Genomic DNA, 22367 nt, shown 5'->3' on the forward strand with positions numbered 1-22367 from the left:
ATGACTGTAGAAGTGAACTTTGGAAAAAGGTCTGAGTCTAATTAAAAATGTCTGAGTGAAAAAAAAATCCTCGCTGTACTCCTTTATCGGGCAAAGAACCATAAAGTAGGAGTTGTTAATAGACCGTGAACCCCTGAAAGCAGGAGACATTGGAATCTCTCGATTTTTCCCAACCAATCAGAAAAATAAGCCAAGACTTTTGTTTTGATGTATCATTCGAGTGACATTTAAATTTTGGAATGTGTTTTTAAGTTTTGGTACCTGTATGTATCCTAAAAGGCAACTGTAATTTTTTGGAATCATCCTACATTCCTATGTGAGACAAAAACTCATGTCTTACTCTCTTTGGTGCCTTCTAAATAGTGAAAAACTGCTAGCAGGACGTGGCTAATAATGCAGGTATTTGGATTCATGGACCTCAACTTTTAAAGAGCTATAAAATAAGATTAAAAAAAAAAGGCCAACGCTTCATTTACATGCCATGACCTGCATACTAACCAAGCAATAGCGACATTGATATTGTAAGACCTAACATGGAGGAACTACTTCTCTGGCGTCGTTACACATCGCCTTGTTCACACTCCGCCGACGACCACTTGCGAGTTGGGACTTGCCATAACTGAAGAAATGTTTTTGCCTCTGCTGTATTATCTTTGAATTAGGAAAAGTTAATGCTCGGTTATAAATTATGCATCTCACCTATATAGTAGAAGGTTATGGCACCATGCCAAGAATTTGGTCAACTTTGAAATTTCCACGTGCTCCCCCAAAAATAGAACACAGTCTAAGACTATCCGGCAACATCTCTCGGAAGCGTTTTTTTCTTTCTCAATAGTAAGGATTATTCTGAGTTTAGCAGCTCAAGGAGAGCACAAGTGCTGAAAGATACAACCATCAAATCAGTCGGCATGTCCCAGTGAGAGCGGACATTGTAAGTCACCCTTTAATGTTATTTTTTTAAATGTTTAGCAATAGTGCTACATGATAACGCTTCAAGGCTCCCCCGAAGTCCGTCAGTAGAGGTTGCAAACACAGAAAGTGCTCTGCATAGCAACAAACGCTACCATTGCTATGTGCTCTGTGAAATCAATGCGCCCAGGAAAGAAGTTACAATAATGCTTAAAATGACCAAAATACTGTAATTATTACATATTATCATGAATGTGCCATTATATATATACGTACAGCATGTACCATATTCTCCGCACTATAAGGCACACCTAAAAACCTCCAATTTTCTCAAAAGCTGACAGTGCGCCTTATAATCCGGTGCGCCTTATATATGGACCAATATTGAGCCAACACAGGTCTCGCAACTACGGTAAGCAGCCGCCGACTTAATTTTCCCCCGTAGAAAAAGAAGCGCGCGGTGCATGTTGGGGTATATGACTGCGTGTATATGTTTGTGTGTTTATGAAAGGCCCCAAAATGGCTCCTATTAAAAGACACGCTTACGACGTAGAGTTTAAACTCAAGGCGATCAGTCACGCAGTAGAACACGGGAATAGAGCAGCAGCGAGAGAATTTAACATTAACGAATCAATGGTGCGGAAGTGGAGGAAGCAACAAGATGACCTGCGCCAAGTAAAGAAGACTAAACAGAGTTTCCGAGGGAACAAAGCGAGAGGGCTACAGTTGGAGGACAAAGTCGAACAGAGACTGTTTAATTCGGACACTGAAGAATAAGAATTCGAGGGATTCGTGGATGAGGAATAACTTAATAAAGTGAGCTTTACATGTTTATTTTGTGTGTTGTGTTATGTGACATTAACGTTTGAGCAACGTTGAGTTATTGATATATTGTTATTGCTTTGCACTATTTCGAGTGTTACTATCGTTTGATTTACCGATACAGTATCAGACTATTTTTTACGTGTTTATTGAATCGAGGAAAAGTTCCCCTCCACTATGTCATATAAATGTTGCACTACATGTTATACCTTGCTGTTGTTAAAAGATAAACAAAACACCACGTCACTGACTTTACCTCAGGGAAAATAACAAAACAGCTGTTTATTCATTTTGGGAGTGAACAGAGTTGTCAGAACGCTGGTTTGTAATCTATTAATAAAGTTTGACTGACCTATCTGACTGTTTTGTTGACATTCCCTTTAGCGCAGCTCCATTTAATGGATGCATAACGTAACCCCAGCCTCTACTGTAGCGTCTATTCTATGCGCCTTATAATGCGGTGCACACACAGTTTTAAAATAGGCCATTGATTGAAGGTGCACCTTATGATCCGGAGCGCCTTATAGTGCGGAAAATACAGGATATAAAATGGGGTGGAAGGTTTTTGGATGTTTATTTACAGGCTTTAATAGGCGGGATCAATCATATCCCGATTACCTGCTTTGTTAGTTGCCTCTTACTAGCCGTTTTGCACAGAAAAGGTAAGGCCATGTGTGTTCTTGTCTCTCATAGGGATTGCATATGGGCAAAATTCCCCCAAAATGTGCTGTTTTCCTTAAAGGTCGCAGGAAACACATATGTGGGCATATGTGGAATTTGCATGTCATCCCCGTTTCTGCATGCCTGAATTATCTCTGTGTACTTGGGCTCCTCCAACATTCCAAAACATGCATGTCGGGTAATGGGAGACTAAATTGTTCATACAGTAGGTGCGAGTGTTTGTGTGAATGCTTGTTTGTATATGCAGTAGTGTCCTGTGATATGCTGGCGAATAGTCCAGGGTGTAACCCGCCTTTCACCCCAGTCAGCCGTGACCCCAATGAGGACAAGTGATACAGGAAAAACAAATTACTTAATATTGGTATGTACTTTAATGTAGTATTTAGTGTTTTTGAATGTCCAAGTAATTCATACCAAATATCTAATTGAGGAGATTCAAATGTGCTTTTAGCAAATTCTGTGTTAAATTAACCACAGCAAGGATGCTTCTTGTGCATTCCTTTACCTCAAATAGCATGAAGTGTCATTTGTCTAATCTTATATTGGCCAAGATTTAGATAAAACATTAAAACCGCACACTGATGACACAAGTCCTAATCCCCCTGTAAATCACAGTGTATATCCAGAAGCTGCATCGAGTTGTTATTCACAAACACTTATGTCAGCCAATTTTCGCACACTATTCATTTGTCAATGTGCGCTCTCGGTAGGAAAAATGTACGTGTTTGAAACTTACACAGTTGTCCTCAGAGCCGCTGGCTATGAATCGACCACACGGGGAAAACGTGGAAGAACAGGGATGGCAGCGGTTGACGTGGTTTTCGTAACGGCGCACGCACCTGAAGACAAAATGCATATGGTGAGAAGGTATTTTTAAGAAGTGCTCACACTCTGCTAATGTCTCTGGTGGGATCAAATGTGTACATTGAATGCCTCGTGGAAGTGGGCTATAAACATCTGCTAAAACACTAAGTGCTAGATAGCAATTCTTTTAATGTTTTACAAACATTGAAATCCGTGGAGAAAGAGAAGAAGTTGAGCATGGCTCAAGTAAAACACAGTAAAGAGGAGGCAGTAGATGACGAATGGCCGCCTCTCGCCACACGCTGAGCTCTTGGGTTTGCATTGCAGCAGCATGAAATGTCTTTACGATGCCACTGACAGCTCACTGAGCAAAGGTCTCTATATGAGCTGAATAGTTGGCAGATGCAAGGCTTAACAGGATCTGGTGAGAACATGTCTTTGACATTTGTCATCCAAGCAAGCTAAAAGTAGGTCAGGGACATATTTCCTGTTAGAAAGTGTGAGTGAGTCGGGGGAGATAAGGAGAATGAAATACACACTGACACATCTTTTTAGGAGACAAATGCAAAGATTTTGAAGTGTTGAGTTGTTTTTAAAAGTGTGTCAATGAGGTCGACTCAGGCAAGTTCTATCATGTCATTTCATCTGAGGTCACAGTTCCTCTCTCATTCTTGCAAACTTCCCTGGAATGCCTTCAGGCCATCTCTGTTCCAAAACTGGACCAATTTTTCTCATTCTGACCATTGGAACATTTACTGTAACAGAATTAAGTGACAACGTGGTTTAATTACCTTAGGTTAAAGGTCAAATCCCCACTTAAATAGTAATATTCAACAGAAATTAGAAGAAAAAGTGTTGCAATCACTATTCCAAGTTCTAATTTTGGAACATTGACCTGAGTCAGGTTCAATATCCTACAAAACCAACACTCTTGTTTTGATGTCAAGATACAATAATAACAGGAAATTATAGATGTGTTTATTCACCAAAGTCAGCCCCTTTGTGTCAAAAGCATTCATGATGAATAAGACGCTGACCACAAATTGGTTAAGAAAAATGACACGATAAATGTCTACAGATGTGGAGCATCAAATCCATTTAGACTAGGGTGTCCAAACCTTTGTCACCAAGTGCTGCATAGGGACATAAATAAAAACACACTTTGAGAATCTTCATCTTCTGTCTATTCAAGATAATTAAATAATCCAATTTATGAAAAGATATGCTGATAAGTTGAAATATATTTAAAGTTGAACTTTGTGGTATTGGTGGTGAAAAAGTGGGACATCTTAATTGGTAACATTCAACGTTACAACTAGAAATGTCCCGATCAACATTTTTGGCCTCTGATCCCATCCCATGCGATTTCGAGTCCCGATCAGATACTTTGACAATAGATAGAAACACAACAACACAAAAAAAGCTTATCCTATTATTTTTACAATTTGCTACATTTTTTGTAACTCAGACAATGTATAAAATGTGGTATAAAATACTAAGTGCGATTTTTTTTTTCTTAAAGTGGCTAGTGCACAACAACTAAAGAAAATCAAAAACTATGATTATGCCCTAAAGCCTTCCTGTATTCAGAGACTTACTCCCTGACTTTGTAAACAATAACAAAAACAACATGATTTGGAATATAAAAAGCAAGTACAAAAAAAATACCGATCTTTAATCACTTTATTATCACTTATACACTGATATTGTACTACGTATCGATAGTATCGACATCTGGGTCGATCTCTCCATTGGAGCTTTAGCGGTTAGCTTCTTGAGTCGTCCTGCTCGGTGCGTGTGTGTGTAGCATGCTTCGTCATTCCTTTTCCTCTCGTCCTCTGGTGATAATCTTACTTGGAAAAAAACGTAGTTTATTTCCCGCCATGGTGGTGAGGATTAGTATCTTAGAGGCGACTTTGCGAACAACGGTTTGTTGCAGCTTGCTCTCAAATTCCAGCCAGTGTTCTGGCAAGACATGCTCCCTCTTGGAATTCACACAACTCATTCATGTGTGTAACAAGAAATCCAGAAATGTAATTGTGTCTCCCTGAGCATGCATGCCTTTTGAAGGAATCTTTCACGTAAGTACAATTTTTAGCCATGTAAACACTGTGACACAGCTGCAGTAAAAATGGGCTGGCCTTGTTAGCTCATCAGCCGATCAGTTAAGAAAGGTTAAATATCTGATACCATGATCAGGATAAGGACGGCTCTAGTTATACATTGCTCTTGTGACATTTTAGATGTTTTTTTTATTTTTCTTTAAACCCGCTTTGAAATGTTTGGATGTGGCATGTGTTTAATAAAAACATTAGATGCTTGTAACGGGCTGGACTTGGACATCTATTGATTGACTCATTGACTCATTGACTCATTGACTTATAGGTTAGATGACATTTACGATTTACTGTATTCATGGCTCTACCACACAGAAAAAACACACGCTACAAATGTTTATGCCAACCAGTTGCACACATTTGTATTTACTCAAAAATATTATTTTCCAAGTAAAGACATACACCTGCTATGTGTTAAAGCAGTTCACAAAACACTAAGGCTGTCAAATCGATTTAACTCATGCGGTTAATCACAGAACGTTATTTCATTAATCATGTGTAAACACAGACTACTCATGCAAATTATTTTAAGTGCACCTTTAACTTAACGTTCCCTGAAAGGCGGAATAGGTTGTTATGCGGTTAGTGATCAGGTAAATGCATCTGTCACTGCAAAGATGAGTGTCAAGACTCCAACTGGTAAACCTGCTGGGAAATTTCGCATCAAAATGCACCACTACTTGACTTTCGATAAAACTGTTTGTAGGGGTGTACCGATCTGATATTGATATTTGATATAAGCCTACCTGCACCGCTATCCAACAAATAAACTAAGTATAGGATAAAAGCAGTCCTGTTGCAATTCTATTTGTGCAATGCCGCACAGCCAGTTACCATCTAAATGTCGTCCAATAAGCAGAAAAGGTTGGTATTTTCTTATATTTTAGTCACGTCATTTACAAAAGGTAATCGTGGAAAGCAGTCGGCAGTGATAGGTAGTAGCTAAGCTACGTACCTTAACTACATTTTCCAGTAGCTTGGTGGTAGCTTAGCTACTTTTTAAACAAGTAACCTTTCCTGGAGCTTGGCTACTTTTAGACCCATGTAGCTATGTAGCTTACATCAAAGCTACAAGCTACAAAGAGAGAAAATGGATTGCGAATCCAGGCCAAAAAAAAAAAATATGGACAAACCTGGATTATTGAGAACATACATACATACGGAGAAAATCATAATGTTTGGTTGGTGTTCGTATGATGAGTCACAATTGGCTAAGGTTAGGGCGAAACATTACGGACTGGCCAATCAAAGGCAAAATAAGGCAGGTCATCGAAACCAGGAAGCAAAATCATAGCAGTAATGCACTCATGTCACATGATGACGAGGGAGTTGTAGGCAGAGGGACGCTTCAAGCTGGCCACTTGAAAAAAAAAAATACATACTTGAAATTTGCAGAGGGATTCTCTCCCGCAGACTAATGAAGATGACGAGCATGAAACCCACAATAATGTGTGTCCTTGGCCATATTCACACAATTGCATGCGTTTATAGAGAAAACAATGCCCAAAACTTTAGTTTTAAGCTGTTTAAATCATAACTTCTCTCTTTATCTAAGACGTCTAACAAACATTTAGGAACACACATTAAGATTAATTGAGTTCATAACCATTACCAACTGTTCCCAAACAACACACAAGTCAGTTTTTTTTGTCAAGATATAGGTAGATGCTGTTATTTTTTACTGTTGGCAGAGAAAATGAATAACATTGTAGGGGTAGGCCAAAGAAAATGCAAACTAAACACATACAGTGGGGTGAGGGGACCCCTGGAGGTAGTTGTACGGTGTCTCCAGCTAAATGACAGATAGTTAATAGTAATGGATCCTTATAGGTTACATTAAAATTTATATTATACATGTGGGCCTATAGATAAAATTCCGTTAAATCTTGCTTTGATGTAGCAAGCTACTTTTGCCGTGTAGTTTGTAGTGTAGCTTGCTACAATTTTCCGAGGATAGCTTCCCCTGTTGCTTAGCTCCATTTAATTGAGTGTAACTTGTAGCTTAGCTTACTACATTTTCCAAGTAGCTTTCCCATCACTAGCTGTCGGCTACTAGGAGCTAGCAGCTACACAACAGCTAAGCATAAAATAGCTCACACGCTAGACATATGTAATAAATGTCTTTAAGTAAACAATACTACAAATGTCTAAAAGACCTCATTTGTCAAGATAAACAAGTATCAAATATTTACAGTTGCAAATTACTTATATAGACAAAGTTACAAGGTCAGAAGCGTACAAAAAATGTGTCGACATCATTCAACTTACTGCGTCATGAGCTTAACTCAATGATGGCTATTAGATGACACCAAAAAACAATCAACACGTTACTTCAATTTAATGACAGCATAAGTCAATTCCACACGGTTAATGATAATAGTTTAGTGTTTTTCATTTCCACCATTGTTCTTTAATTTTACTTGATCGAACCTTTTCTAACATTGTACACTAAAAAATAATAAAGTTTGTATAAGTCCTGCTGTTATTGTATCGAATCAATATCGATATCTGCAAGTATTCAAGGTTCCAATACAGGTATTGTAACGGAAGTGAAAAAATTGTATCGGGACACTTCTAACTGTTAGCAAGTTTTGATCAAGTGAAGAACTCGTATTAAAGTAAAAAATAACAAAAATGTTCCTGTATGACATTCTGACAGTAATATTCCATCCATCCATCCATCCATTTGCTACCTCTTGTCCCTTTCGCGGTCGCGGGGAGTCGCTGGAGCCTATCAGCTGCATTCGGGCGGTAGGCGGAGTACACCCTGGACAAGTCGCCACCTCATCACAGGGCCAACACAGATAGACAGACAACATTCACACTCACATTCACACACTAGGGACTATTTAGTGTTGCCAATCAGCCTATCCCACGGTGCATGTTTTTGGAGGTGGGAGGAAGCCGGAGTACCAGGAGGGAACCCACGCAGTCACGGAGAGAACCTGCAAGCTCCACACAGAAATATCCTGAGCGCAGGATCGAACCCAGGACCTTCGTATTGTGAGGCAGACGCACTAACACCGTGCTGCCAGAAAAATTCAATTTCTGGCTTTTTAAAAAAAATTCATACAAATTATGCGAGTGAGTAAAAACCTGTCATTAATTGTGATTAATCAAAATTCAAAAGTGTGATTAATCTGATTTAAAAAAACAATTGTTTGACAGCACTACAAAAAAAATGATAAGATTATATTTTTTTCTTTTTGTGAGTGTACAAACATGTTATAAGTATTTACTAAATAGATCAAAGTAGCTGAATAGATGGATTTAAAATTAAAAACATATTTCTAATATGTTTTCATTGCAAGCATGGTAACCAATCAGACCCTTAAAAAAGACAACACTTTTAAAGCAGCATAGTTAGAACCTATGCCTTGACAAAGCTGCAAAACGGCCTAACAAAAAAATCAGCACTAGAAGGGTCTCCCTCGGAACATTAAGTAGCACCATCCACTAATATGTGCTGGCATGAGGTCAAGTCCGACAAGCGAAAGGTATTTCCCAGCACTGAGACCCAGTTACCTTCAAATAGAGAAAACAGATGTTTACAGATGAAACTGGAAATTACAGTGACATATTATATCTGTGACAACATGTCAAGTAATCGGCAGCTAATAAAAGCTGATCAGATTAGAAAAACAGGAGTGCGGCGGCACTATTGGGAGTAAAGTTTTAAATCTGAATCATTCTTCAGACATTGACCTCAGTGAATTGCTTTTCCACTTGGTAAGAGAACAAGACTAACATTTGCTCTTCACATGTTCGGTGTAAAATATGAGTGACCTCTTATTGATATTGGAGAATATGATAGATGAAAAAATGAGTCTGCAAAATGACAAGTGTTGAAAAGTGCTGACACAACCTGCCATCGCAACACCGACAATAGACAGTTGGCGCAAAAACACTCAGTTTTTCTGGGTCAGAATGTGGATCAAATGTTTTGACTAAAGGAAGAGATACTTGGCTTTGAATCCCCCTACACGTGCATGCACGCACGCACATACACACACACTTGGTGCTGTGTGAGTGATGACTGTGCGGTATTTGAGTGATGACTAGCAGACAGCACTTGAGGGTCTGATCCTCATGAGTGGCGGCTCTGAGGATTCTGGCATCCACCTGAGTATTCAGTGTCAAGTATTCAGGTAAGTGGCAGGCTGCTGTAAATATATTGTTGCAGTTTAATCATGCAAACATGCCAGGCCCCCAAAAGCTGAATGGAACTAGCCTTTCTATTGGATAATTACAGCAGCAACATATTGTTGAACTGATAGTGAGTAGCTTCTCAATCATTCCCCCATCAAAAAAAACAAAACATGTCAAAAACAACTTAGGAGATTGCTGAATTGCCTCTAAAATTGGGTTAAGAAGTGTCAAATGAATTATTCAATAGTGGTAGACCATCATTTTGTGGGAAGATAAGTGGTTGGAAAACCATCTTGAGAGCTCATTTCAGTGCTTGGTGAGATCAGATGGTAGAAAATCAACAGCTAAGTTTAATAGAAGAGAGTAAGAGCATAATGCGAAGAGAACTCAAGGGAATCGAGGCAAAACAGCCATGCAGCCTTAATAAAACAGCTTATCGCTGAAACAAATTGGGGGAGAAAGGGTTCAGTTGGCTAGAAAGGGTAGACATTGGACTCCGGAGCAATGGAAAAGTGTCATGTGGTCAATTTGTACCCTGTTCCAGACTCATAGTGGGTACATAAGGGAACAAAGAGTCCAATGAAGTAATGCAGTATTCATATCCATAGTGCCTACCGCAGGGTTATTGAACTAAATTGTTCCAGTGGCCACATTTCCAGAAAACTAAGGACTGGGGGCCGGACATCTCCCTTCACCAATATTCTTATTTTGAGAACCATCATTCTCCATAGTGGACATTTATTGGTCTATTCCTTTTGTTAGACTTTCGCATTAAACTTTTTTTTTTTTAAATAGCCAGTTTCTTTCTCCCACAATACCCACTTGGGATTGAAACAAGTACATCTGGCTTAAAAAATCACTACTAGCACAGCACAAAATAGTTTTAAATTGTATTTAATTTGTTGAAACAATGTTACATTCTTTCCCATGTAGTAAACTGAACTCTGGGGCCGGTGCGATGTCTTTCCCAAGCCAAATTTGGCCCTCAAGATGACAGTTGATTAACCCTGGCCTGCAATACAAAATTGTAAAAGTTTTCTAAACTGAGTGAGTTTAAATTTGGTCAATCAAAAAAAGGTCAGCTGACTACCAGTATATACTGAAGGAGAGTGTGCCATAAATGTGTCTCAGTCAAGTTAAAAAGTGACAAGAAACTCTGGAAGTAACAGAGGAAATAAAATTAAGATTGAGTTTCGCCACATGGAATTGAGAGTGTGATATTTGCAAATGTTCCGTAGGTTGGTTTTCTCCTCAAAGCTGTTTGGTTTAATACAAAACAAAATATAATTACTGAAAATTAGAAATACTCACAAGGTATACTAAATCTATACTGCTGCAGTATAGAAACTGTGCACTGACTACTTCAAAGTGATTGTATGTCTTCTCACTTTTGTGGGATGCTGTTATTTGGACAATAATAGCTGTGTGTTGAAACATTCTTGTGCAATGCTCTGAGGCTGCATGAGAATTGCTGGAACTGTGAAATTGTGGGTTATTGATGGAAACATACATTTCAACATGTTCTGTGACATACATGTGATGGAAGTTGGGGAGCAGGACAATTTTACAATATAATCGGGAATGCAAAAACTAGAACTGTCTTCGACTAAGGATTTTCATAGTCGAATCTGATTTGTTAGATTTTGCCCTTAGTCGACGATCAATTAATCTATAAAGTTTTTTAAGAGATATACACAGATGATGATATGTAGTAATGTATACTGACTGGTCACTAGGTGTCAGTAATGTCACAATGAATGTCCATCCATCCATTTTCTACCGCTTGTCCCTTTCGGGGTCGCGGGGGGTGCTGGAGCCTGTCTCAGCTGCATTCGGGCGGAAGGCGGGGTACGGGCGGAAGGCGGGGTACACCCTGGACAAGTCGGCACCTCATCGCAGGGCCAACACAGATAGACAGACAACAATCACATTCACACACTAGGCCCTAGTGACTAAATTGGCCCTAGTGACTAGGGCCAATTTAGTGTTGCCAAGCTAATGCAACGAAATGTAGTTCTTGTCTGTACTGTAATGTTCAAATTTGAATGACAAAGGAAGTCTAAGTCTAAGTCTCTAGCAAATATATGTGAATATTCCAAGGTAATATAATATATTTCTAAAATGAATATAGTCATTCACTAAAGCAGATAATACAAATATCTTGTTTGAAAATTTTTCCAGCTGAAAAAAAAACTAAACCACAGTTTGAGAAGTTCTGGGCTAGACATCAAACTTGACTAAATATAAGAAGTAAAAGTCGTGACAAAGTATACGCATGCGAAGCAGCGGGAGGATCATTACCTTTGACAAAGGAGCACTACACCTCCGGAGCGAGGTGGTGCGTCCCGGCACACGCTGTGTCCAATTTCTAGCACTGGGATTCGGTCAGTGAGAAGCCCGCAAAGGCATGGCCAGCTTTCTGTATGACAGCAGAGCATTCCGACAAGCCCAGATCACATCTCGTATGTAAAATTGTTTTTTTTGTAAAATATTATTGTGTGCAGCGTACATTCTATATATTAACAGATGTGGGAGACCAAAAAACAGCCAGTTGTTTACGTGACGTCACACCAGGAAACAGCGACCGAAAGCAGAGACCGGAAGCAGTGGTGGCTTTCTTTTGACAGCCAAAATTGTAAGCATACATGAATGATCTTTTACTCTCTAAAAACAATTTGTCTGTACACAACACTTTAATTGATATTTTAAAAATACATGATGAACGCAATCAATCTATCCTCCCAACACACATGTTGTACACATGGGCCCTCAGCAGATATCTACCTCGCTTTCTTCCAAAGGAAGGGCGGATGGGAGGTTTAATATCAGACGATTCGATTAGAAGGTTGACAGTCGAATCATACTGCTTAGGATCGAATCTTCGACTATTTGAAGACAGCCCTGTAAAAAAACGTCTCCAAGATGACAAGTGCCTTGCTGAGGAAGTGGCCAATAATGTCTCCAAACTAGAGATTGACCGTTTTTTCAGGGTCGATACCGATACTGAGACCGATTATTATCAGTCAAGGAGGCCGATATCTGATATTGAGGCGATATTAATTTGCATTAAAAGTTATATAAACATGAATAGTGTAGGTCAGTAAAAAGGTGAACAAGGCTTTAGGTTGTCTTTTTATATTTATATTTTATAGGAAACGTCGGACCAGTACAGTACATACAGTAATGTTTAATGTGGCGTTGTGGTTTTTAGCACCAAACAACATTAGGGTATTTCACAAACAGCTTTATTATGTGTGTCTAGGAGGAGTATCAACATTTGCATTTCAAAATACTGTATGGAAAATCTCCTGGGAAAATTAGTGAAAATATGTGATTTCGCTACATCACAATAACTACTCAATTTTGTACAAACCCCAAAACCAGTGAAGTTGGCACGTTGGGTAAATCGTGAATAAAACCAGTATACAATTGATTTGCAAATCCTTTTCAACCTATATTCAGTTGAATACACTGCAAAGACAAGATACTTAACGTTCGAACTGGACAACTTTGTTATTTTTTGCCAATATTAGCTCATTTGGAATTTGATGCCTGCAACATGTTTCAATAAAGCTGGCACAGGTGTCAAAAAAGCCTGAGAAAGTTGAGGAATGCTCATCAAACACTTATTTGGAACATCCTACAGGTGAACAGGCTAATTGGGAACAGGTGGGTGCCATGATTGGGTATAAAAGCAGCTTCCATGAAATGCTCAGTCATTCGCAAACAAGGATGGGGCGAGGGTCACCACTTTGTGAACAAATGTGTGAGCAAATTGTCCAACAGTTTAAGTTTTCTTTTGTATTTTTGAGCATTAAAGACAATATTGACAAATAATGGTTGTGTGTTGACTTATTTGCAGAAAAATAAATCAATACTGCTATACAAACTGTACACTGGCTACTTTAACGTTCATCCAAGTTTAATTGTACCAATATATTTTAGTTGCTTGAACATAAGGGGTGTACTTACTAAAAGTAAAATTTATATAAATGGGTCACTGTAGCTCTTTGATTTTTATCCATGAGAGTTCAACGCTTGGAACATAAAATTAACAAGAACTAAAAAATGTTTAAAAAAAAAAAAGTGGCTCCATGTGCTTAATCTAAGTGGGATTTTATCTGCTGAGAGAAGCATGATGACAGCTCCCAAAACCAGAAGTTTGAAAGCTGGCCCAAATATTTATCACATAGCTTTAAGGTTTTAGCTAAATTTGGGAAGAGGATTTAAACAAAGAGGCTGTTTCAGACATGAAGGAATGAATTACTAAGGAATTCCTTCAACTGGGCCAAAGAGAATATTTGGATTCTTCCTCCTGTATTAATTTATCTACACATAAAAGATGAAGAAAAACAATTCTTGCTACATACAGCGCCTTGACACAAGATTTAATTTCATAAAGGGAAACTTTTAAAAGTGGATATTTGTTTTAATATTTGGAACGAGGTAAACATAAAATGTGTTTGGTTGTTTTTTTGATATGGTTAGCATTTACAGCTTTGAACTTGTTAACAAAAACCTTTCAGCCAATAAAAGCCCTGATGGCAGTTCAAATGTCATGTTTGAACACAAAGTGTAAAGAAAATAATGTTTCATGAGCAAGGCATCATAGTAAATGTGTCTTGACCCCTGCCAAGGTTGTGCCACTCACTTTACGTTGTAAACTGTACACGAGGCTTCTTTCTACAGTATAGTACTAACAGCATACAGTATAAACCTCTGAAAGCAACATCTAACATTGAGGGACATACATTTCAGAATTTAACAATTTCTTTGGCTTTTTGTGCCTTTTTTTTTAATCAATGCTCATTGCAAAAGGCAGACAGGTAAGATGCAGAATGTGAATAAAGAAGAATATACAGTACATTGAGTGGTACATGAAACAGTGTTATAAAGGAGTATGGGCCTAAATAAACCCAAATAACAAGTGGTAAATAGCGTGACATGACATCATATGCGTCAACGGTCTAACCTGTGCTGTTTTGTTATGTCGTGGAATATGCAGCACACACTACCTTTTCTCTGAGCGATATACTGTAAAATAACCAATTTTTTTAGCACCCAAAAGGTGCACTCAGGGAGGTTGTGATGGTGCGTCTGGAATGAGCCAGAAATGCAGGTAAGAACTCATGAAAATATAGACCTTTAAAAAAATTATTCTAATTTGTTTTAATCAGCCTCTTAAGTCATCAAACAGCTGTAAAATAATAAAATAGTATTGCTGAGTAGACAATATGGATATTGTTTAAAAATTGTGTACATACTGGGGTTGTACGGTATACCGGTATTAGTATAGTACCGGATACTAATGAATCATATTCGGTACTATACCGCCTCTAAAAAGTACCGCAGTCTGCAGTGTTGTAGCTACTTCTAAATCACTAATCCTTGTTTCCATGGCGACAAATAAAGTAAGATTCTTACAAGTATCATCCCTGCAGGACGAGGAATAGCTAAACATGCTTCACTACAGACCGTAGCTCACCGGCGTGACAATGTAAACAAACGAAATTGGTGGATCTACACCTAACATCCACTGTAATGATACCAAGTACAGGAGCGTATGTAGTCGATACTACTATGATTACATCGATATTTTTTATCATCACAAAATCTTATTTCGCTTTTTTAAAGTTTATATCATGTTTATAAACTCAGGAAATATGTCCCTGGACACGTGAGGACTTTGAATATGACCAATGTATGATCCTGTAACTACTTGGTATCGAATTGATACCCAATTGTGTGGTATCATCCAAAACTAATGTAAAGCATTACAAACAACAGAAGAATAAGTGATTATTAAATTTTAACAGAAGTGTAGATAGAACATGTTAAAAGAGAAAGTAAGCAGATATTAACAGTAAATGAACAAGTAGATTAATAATTCATTTTCTACCACTTGTCCTTAATAATTTTGACAAAATAATAGAATGGAAAATAACACAACCCGGTGCGCCTTGTCTTGTATAAGTATTAATTGTGATTGTGCTCCATGACCTCGGACCAATTTTACATGGTACATGGTGTAATGATAAGTGTAGCAGTCACAGATAAGAGATACGTTTGGACTGTAATAAATTACGCTAGGAAGTACAGGTAAGCAAGCAAGACCAAAACTTTCATTGAGAATATAGAATATTATACACAGCGCTAAAAAATCTGTAAAATGTTTTAGTATGACTTTAGTAAGCCACAAAGCCGCACCGCTTGATGGATTGTCGGAGCATTACGGCTACCATAGTCAGACGTACTGTGCTTCAACATTCGGGTATTATTATGGTGTGTGCTTAGCTGGTATTCCGAAATGTGACTTTTTCCCGGAAGTGAAAACCAGTGGTGGTCAACGAAGGTAAGATGGCTGTTGTGCAGCCAACAGCGCACGAACTATGGGTGTACAAAAGAAGTAGTGCGCTTTTATAGATGTCAACATTGTGTATGTGCTGAAAGTTTCATTTAATGATTGCTGCCTTTGTTATAATCAAAACTCTTTTATGTTTTGCTCGCATTTGCTTTCTTTTATTTAGACTTGCCGAATTGGTGCTTTTCGAAACACTCGTAGCAAACATGTGTTTAAGAAATACAAATACTATCAAGATAATACTTAAATAGGAAATAATATATGTTAAAAGTATATCAAACAAACCTTTAACGAAGTGATTGCTGCAAACTCATGCATTCTTCGACACTGTGCTCTTGGACTGAAGTGTGAGTTGCTTTTCTCGTTGTTTTGTAAAATCTTGCACTTTTCCGTCCTTTTTAATTACCTCTGGAGGAACTCTGAAAAAATGTTTATCCTTTTCGCGATTTGAACAATTCATAGAGCTGAAAACATCACTAGCACAGGGCATTTTTTCTTTGAAAAAGGCTAAATGGCACCTACTACCCATTGAAAACAGAGCTACCGGTAGCTTAACCACCACGCACGAGTATTTATTGGGCGGGACGTGAGCCAGACTTGACGTCAGTAACATCCCAGCAATAAGGACCCCATAATTGCACCTATTAGGAGACCTATTGTCTGAAGTTTTGTTTCGACCTGTTATGCAAAACCAACCTTTTTTATCTCTTGTTACCTACTGATGTGTATTTGGGATCTGCATAAGTCTCGAAAATTTGCACACGTCCGCCATTGTAGCCTGTGCCATCGTCAATCAGCTCCTTTTTCTCTATCCTCTTGTTGTGGGATATTCATCCTGTGCTGTTGCTATTTTGTAATATAAAGTAGCGTATAGTTTACTTAATCAAGACCGCCCACCAAATGGCGCATCCTGAAGACAGTCAGAAAGCGGCTTGAAGATAGTCTGTAAAACTGTTGACCAAGGAACCACCATAAAAAAATAAAAATAAAATAAAAATAAAAATAAAAAATAAATAAAAAAATTACATGTTATGTCACAAGGAAGTGTTTTAAATGTAGAAAAAAAAATCATAATAAGACCCCTTTCATGCGCCTTATGGTGCGTCATGTGTATGTAAATAGCCCCAAATAGACCCGTTCATCAACGGTAATGTAATGTAATCTGGCGTGCCATGTGGTCCGAAAAATACGGTAAATAAGTTTATATTTGTGTATGTTGTTTCTTAATGGGGAAAGACAATGTCTCTTGTTTTCATGTTAGCATTTAAACTAGTGAGATGGCGCCAATCAGTCCGTGAGTTTATCAAAGTGCAGTTATCAATCTCAATTTTCATTTAAAACGGCAATACAAACCGTCGGTTGGCATTATTATCGTTTATCGTTACATCCCTATGTGACCTTGGAGCAAAATTTACAACACAACATATCCGCTACATTATCTAGATAACATGAACATCTTTTAAATGTAGATTAAAACCTCCATAAGTCCCTTTTAAGCATGAACATTGAATGTAGTTAAAAAGTTGTTATAATTGGGACAGTCTTAACCCTGCAACTGATCCATTATTTTCTATGGAAAAAGTCTGATCTTCCACCCAAGAAGTGCTACTATAATAGGCAGAAAAAACTACATCTGTATTCAGACTTAATTACGCCTCGTCATATGTATACGTATAACATATACAGGTGAAACTCATAAAATTAGAATGTAATGCAAAGGTTTGTTTATTTCAGCAATTGGGTTTACAAGGTGAAATGATAATACTGTATGACACATAGACTCATAACATGCAACTCAAGATATTTCAAGCCTTCTTTTGATATCATTTTGATGAATATGGCTTACAGTTTATGAAAACCTCAAACTGAAAATCTCAGAAAATTTAGGTTTTTCAAAAAATCCTAAACCATAATCATCAAAATTATAACAAATAAAGGCTTGACATATCTCACTTAGCATGTAATGAGTTTAAATCAAATAATAGTTTCATATTTGAAGTTGAATTGCTGTCATGAATGTACGTTTGTACTCAACCTTTCCGTCACTACTAGCCACGCATCATCAAGTATGTTGTATGTCAGTATATGGACATGAACGAGAACTATGTTAACTTATTTTAGTGTAAAACCAGTAGATACTTAAACATTTATTTCATACTGTATGGGCTTTTACTGTGTTGGCTGGACAATGTCAACTGTTGAACAGACAACAATGTATTTGCACTAACCGAAGTGTGCGAAGGTCCCACATCTTCACGCCATCTGTGACTGCACTGGTGAGGAAGAGGTTGTATGATTCTGGTGCCTGTGTGCTGAACATTGAGCCCTGTAAAATACACACAAATGAACGAAAAAAACACCTCGTCAGGATACGAATAACTGGAGTAGTATAAGACTAAGCTTCTTAGCATATCCACTGCTGGAAAATATTTCTGCAATATAGCCTGTGTAAGCAAACAACTTCCAAATACTTCATTCCACTTCGCACAACAGTGTGTGGAGAGGTACAAAATTAAAGCCAATGGTAGTGAAGCAGGAATGTGAAATTGTCTTTTTTCAAAAATGTGTTTTCCATCAGTTCTCTACCACAGCGAGATAGCACTTACTTTTAATATACAGTTTCCAAAGCACCTATTCCATGTGACTTTCCTGCTACCTTATCAGATGATTCATAAAAGTGTATAAGAAATCTCGAGTGAGAGTGAGACGGCGTGGTTTTTGTTTGGATTTCCATCAGGAGTGTGAGAACGGGAGTCCGACAGGGCATTTCCAGTTTAGTTTTCCGAGAAGTCTTCCACCCTTCTGCTCTGATGAGTTCCAGGTGAATTTTTACAGAGGAGGCGATGGAAATGTTTTTTCGCAGGCTCAAGTTCTTCACAGTCGGCCCGCTTTGAGACGAAAAAGCGAATCTCAGGAAGCATGACATTATATTTGCAGTGTCCGAGCTGGGGCTATCACTGCTGTCCCCTCTGGTATTAACACCCTCCAATACCCCACAAACCCTTGGGCATGCATTGACGCAATAGCTCAGCTGAAACAACACAGTCTACAATGATGGCACATACAATAGGAGAAGAGGCATGTGCGAGAAGTCAGCTGTGTGATTCACTCTTGAATGGGTACATGCATGGGTTTATCCAACTAATCCGAACTATCGAAGCAAGGGAAGTCAAAAGCGTGACGGTCACTGGGTACACAACTTTACACAACTTTACACAAATATGAAATATTTGGTCAAGTTCTCTAGAATGATGAGTATAACCATCCAAACCCAAAAGCTACTAATAAGCTTGCTTCATTGTGTGTGAATCATCAACTGACATGGCCAATTCAGCTCATCGCTGACACTGATATTGATGGGTGATGCAGAATTCTTCTTCAGAGCACTCTAACTTGTTAGACAACAGAAAATTGGGCCTACGTGAGTCCAAGACAGTGATGTGGGAGTGCAAAAAAACCCTGATTGCATCATGGAACAGCATTAGTCCAAGGCAATCATTTTGCGTATAATCTCACCCCCGCCATCTCATATGGCACTTTCAATCCCAATACACCAGGGGTTCAAATACACAGCGAGACAATATCCGTAAATTTGAAGCCACCGACTGCTTCATTCACACCACAAGCTAACACATTTACTCCATCACAGATGTGCTCCTTATGTAACCCTCCTCGCACTCATAGACGTCTTATGCAACACCAGAACATCTGCCAAATAGCCGATCCTTCACTAGAAAGATGAAGCTCGTGTTAGTCACTGATGCCAAAAATCCCCTTTTGGTTTGCTTTGTTTCTTTCCAATCACAAAGCTTAACCTATACATATACTTTTACTATATATTTTAGTTAAACTACTACAGCACTAAATGTTCTGAATGACCGTATGGAGACAAATGCTGTTTGGTCATTTAAATTGTTGTTAAATACAATATAAATTAGATACAGGTGATGTGTCATTATAGAAAGAATGCTAAATGAAATGTACATGATTGAAAACGTATGAATGTAGTCATATGATCAGTACAGGTTAGATCAGCCATGGGAAAATGACGGCCCGTATTGTGTGGCCCATTTTCCTTTGTTGACTTTTTAGTTCTGCTCAACTTTTCAAAATTATTTCAGTAAGCCCCTTCAACAGCTGTCACTGGGGGCATGTTTTGCAATTACTATATATATTTGAAAGAATCATTAGACTTGATTGCACAAATGCTTCAAAAAGCTTTGCGCTTTCCAGTGATATGTGTGTCATTACAGTAACCAAAGAGGTTTTGATACAAAGCAAAGTGGGGGTTTGTTTGCAAAGGACCGTGAGTCTGTGTGACGTCAACATTTTGGAACGTAATTTGCTTGAAGAAGTGTATGTAACATGTCAATTAATAATGCTTTTTATGAAATTTTACACACACAGCGGCGTCCTACGGAATTAGCTTTTAAAGCTAGTTACGAAAAGAGATAAGCTAGCATGTTTGAGTTTGTAATGGACAACACAATGCGGTAAGACACAAATCTGTACGGACTGAAAAACATGAACAATCATATTACAGTGTCTGTAAAGTTTTTGTCCACATTTCATGTTTTGTTTGTACACAGCTAACCAGACAGCGTATGCACTGTAGTTGTAATAACACGCATGACGTTCTGCGTGTATCATGATGATCAACAATCCCTCTATGGACATGTGTCTGTTTGGTCCAGCTGGCCAGGGACGTTTTGTCTGACGTTTTTGGGTAAGCATGCCATTTATGTCAAAATAGCATGGCTTCAAATTCCACATGTCGCAGCTTTGACTGATTTTCACCTCACGCTCTCGGCTTTTGTCTGCTCCAACGTCTCACTCTTCCTTCGTGCTGGCTTCTAAAAGCAGTAGTTCATCCTCCGTATATTTAGCTTAAAAAAGATAACATTGTGAATTCTCATTTGTTAAAAAATAGTCGTATTTGTTGTTTGTTATCGTGTCTGCCATTATAAGAAGACACACACGCCTTGTTTACGAAAGTAGGACACACGTTGTTGCTAGAAGTTGGAAGTGCGCTGCTTTGGAAACGGAAATAAATGCGTCAAAGAACTAGTTCTGGTAATGATTAAAATGACCAAAATACGGTAAATATTGAACATATTACGAACGTGTCTGTTACTACACTATATATATATACTTGCAGTGTGTTTACAAAATGCTGATGGAGGGTTTTGAAGTTGTCTTAGAGGGCTTTGAAGGCTACAACAGTGACTCCCTTTAGCCGCATCTTCCAAGTGTTTTTTTTTATCATCTTTAAAATACATTAAAAAACAAGACATGTTCTTGTCTCTCATAATGATTGTGAACGATAGGGAAAATTATTTTCAAAAATGCAGTTCCCCTTTAATTAAATGATACATTTATTTATATAGCTATCATTCTAGTGCAGGGTCCACAATTACAATTACAAGGGCTATTAAGGTACTGTAATTGCTGGCAATGTTGGAATCGTTACCAAAAATATAAATACAACATCATTTAAACATAATATCATCAGTATCAGAATCAAATGTATTGGCCAAGTATGTTTAACACACAAATAATTTGCCTTAATAGACTGTGCTTTGTTCACTGCAAGAAACAAAGAAAAACACAATTATGAGAGAGCACAGTACCGTGGCGGCCATCTGCGGCGCTATCTTGTTATGAAAACAAAGAAGGAAACATTAAAGGAGCACAGAGCTGATGCGACAGGCTGTCACTTCAGAGGCGCTATTTCTACATTCAGCTGCAAATGTAAAACAACAAAAAACTAAACAAAAACAGCATTAAATAGTACATGTTGCACACATACAATTGCATCATTTATAGACAAACAACAAACAAAACAAAAAGACAATTTTTAACACCCGCCTACACCGTGGTGGCCTCTGCAGTGCTCCACGCCATCATCGTCTGCTAAGAGGATGCACGGGCAGAGACAAGAACAGACCCAACAAAGCAACCCAGAGAGCATACTCCGTCCTAGGCTTCCCACTAGCTGTAGGCCAAAGTCCAGTCAATATCAAGTCTGCGCGAATGATTGAGAATCAGTCCAGGGAGACTGAAGTGTCCTATACATGCTCGTTCAGTCAGGGCTCCATGAAGCTCGTCCATCCCGATGTTGAACGTTCGCTCGGCCTTGTCTTTTCTAATATTTCATTCTCATTCAATAATCATATTTTAATGATACAACAATAAATTATCACTTAATATTCACCATGACAGGGATATAAACCTGGGTCCCTAAATTTAATACCAATCCAGCTATCGAGCCACTCACAATGAATATCAACCATTAATGAGCATTTTTCTGTAAAATTCTATGGTTTCATTATTTGGGTGATATTTAGTAGGCCAGATTTGGCCAGCAGGCTGCTTTTTGAGGACCAAGCTCTATTGTATAGCATGAGAATGTTATTATCTATTGAGTTATGTTTAAATGAGGCAAATGATGGACAATGACGCAAGGTAAGGGGAGTAGAGACTGCATGAGCCGGAGCTCTGGAAATGGGGAGCCCATTACATGG

At 38.3% G+C, this 22367-nt stretch overlaps 1 protein-coding gene across 2 annotated transcripts in view; it reads right to left on the bottom strand.

The window, feature by feature from the left end:
- Positions 1 to 22367, bottom strand: part of wdr27 (WD repeat domain 27) — a 75115-nt gene that overhangs the window by 31389 nt on the left and 21359 nt on the right. For both annotated transcript variants that reach the window (XM_061959045.1, XM_061959033.1), the window contains exons 21-22: positions 18072 to 18169; positions 3149 to 3251 (exon numbers count right to left, since the gene is read on the bottom strand). In XM_061959045.1, the coding sequence (XP_061815029.1) occupies positions 3149 to 3251; positions 18072 to 18169 (201 nt within the window). The remainder of the gene's footprint in view (positions 1 to 3148; positions 3252 to 18071; positions 18170 to 22367) is intronic.

This window comes from Nerophis lumbriciformis, linkage group LG02 (genome assembly GCF_033978685.3).
Source record: "Nerophis lumbriciformis linkage group LG02, RoL_Nlum_v2.1, whole genome shotgun sequence".
In the NCBI taxonomy this organism is placed as follows: domain Eukaryota; kingdom Metazoa; phylum Chordata; class Actinopteri; order Syngnathiformes; family Syngnathidae; genus Nerophis; species Nerophis lumbriciformis.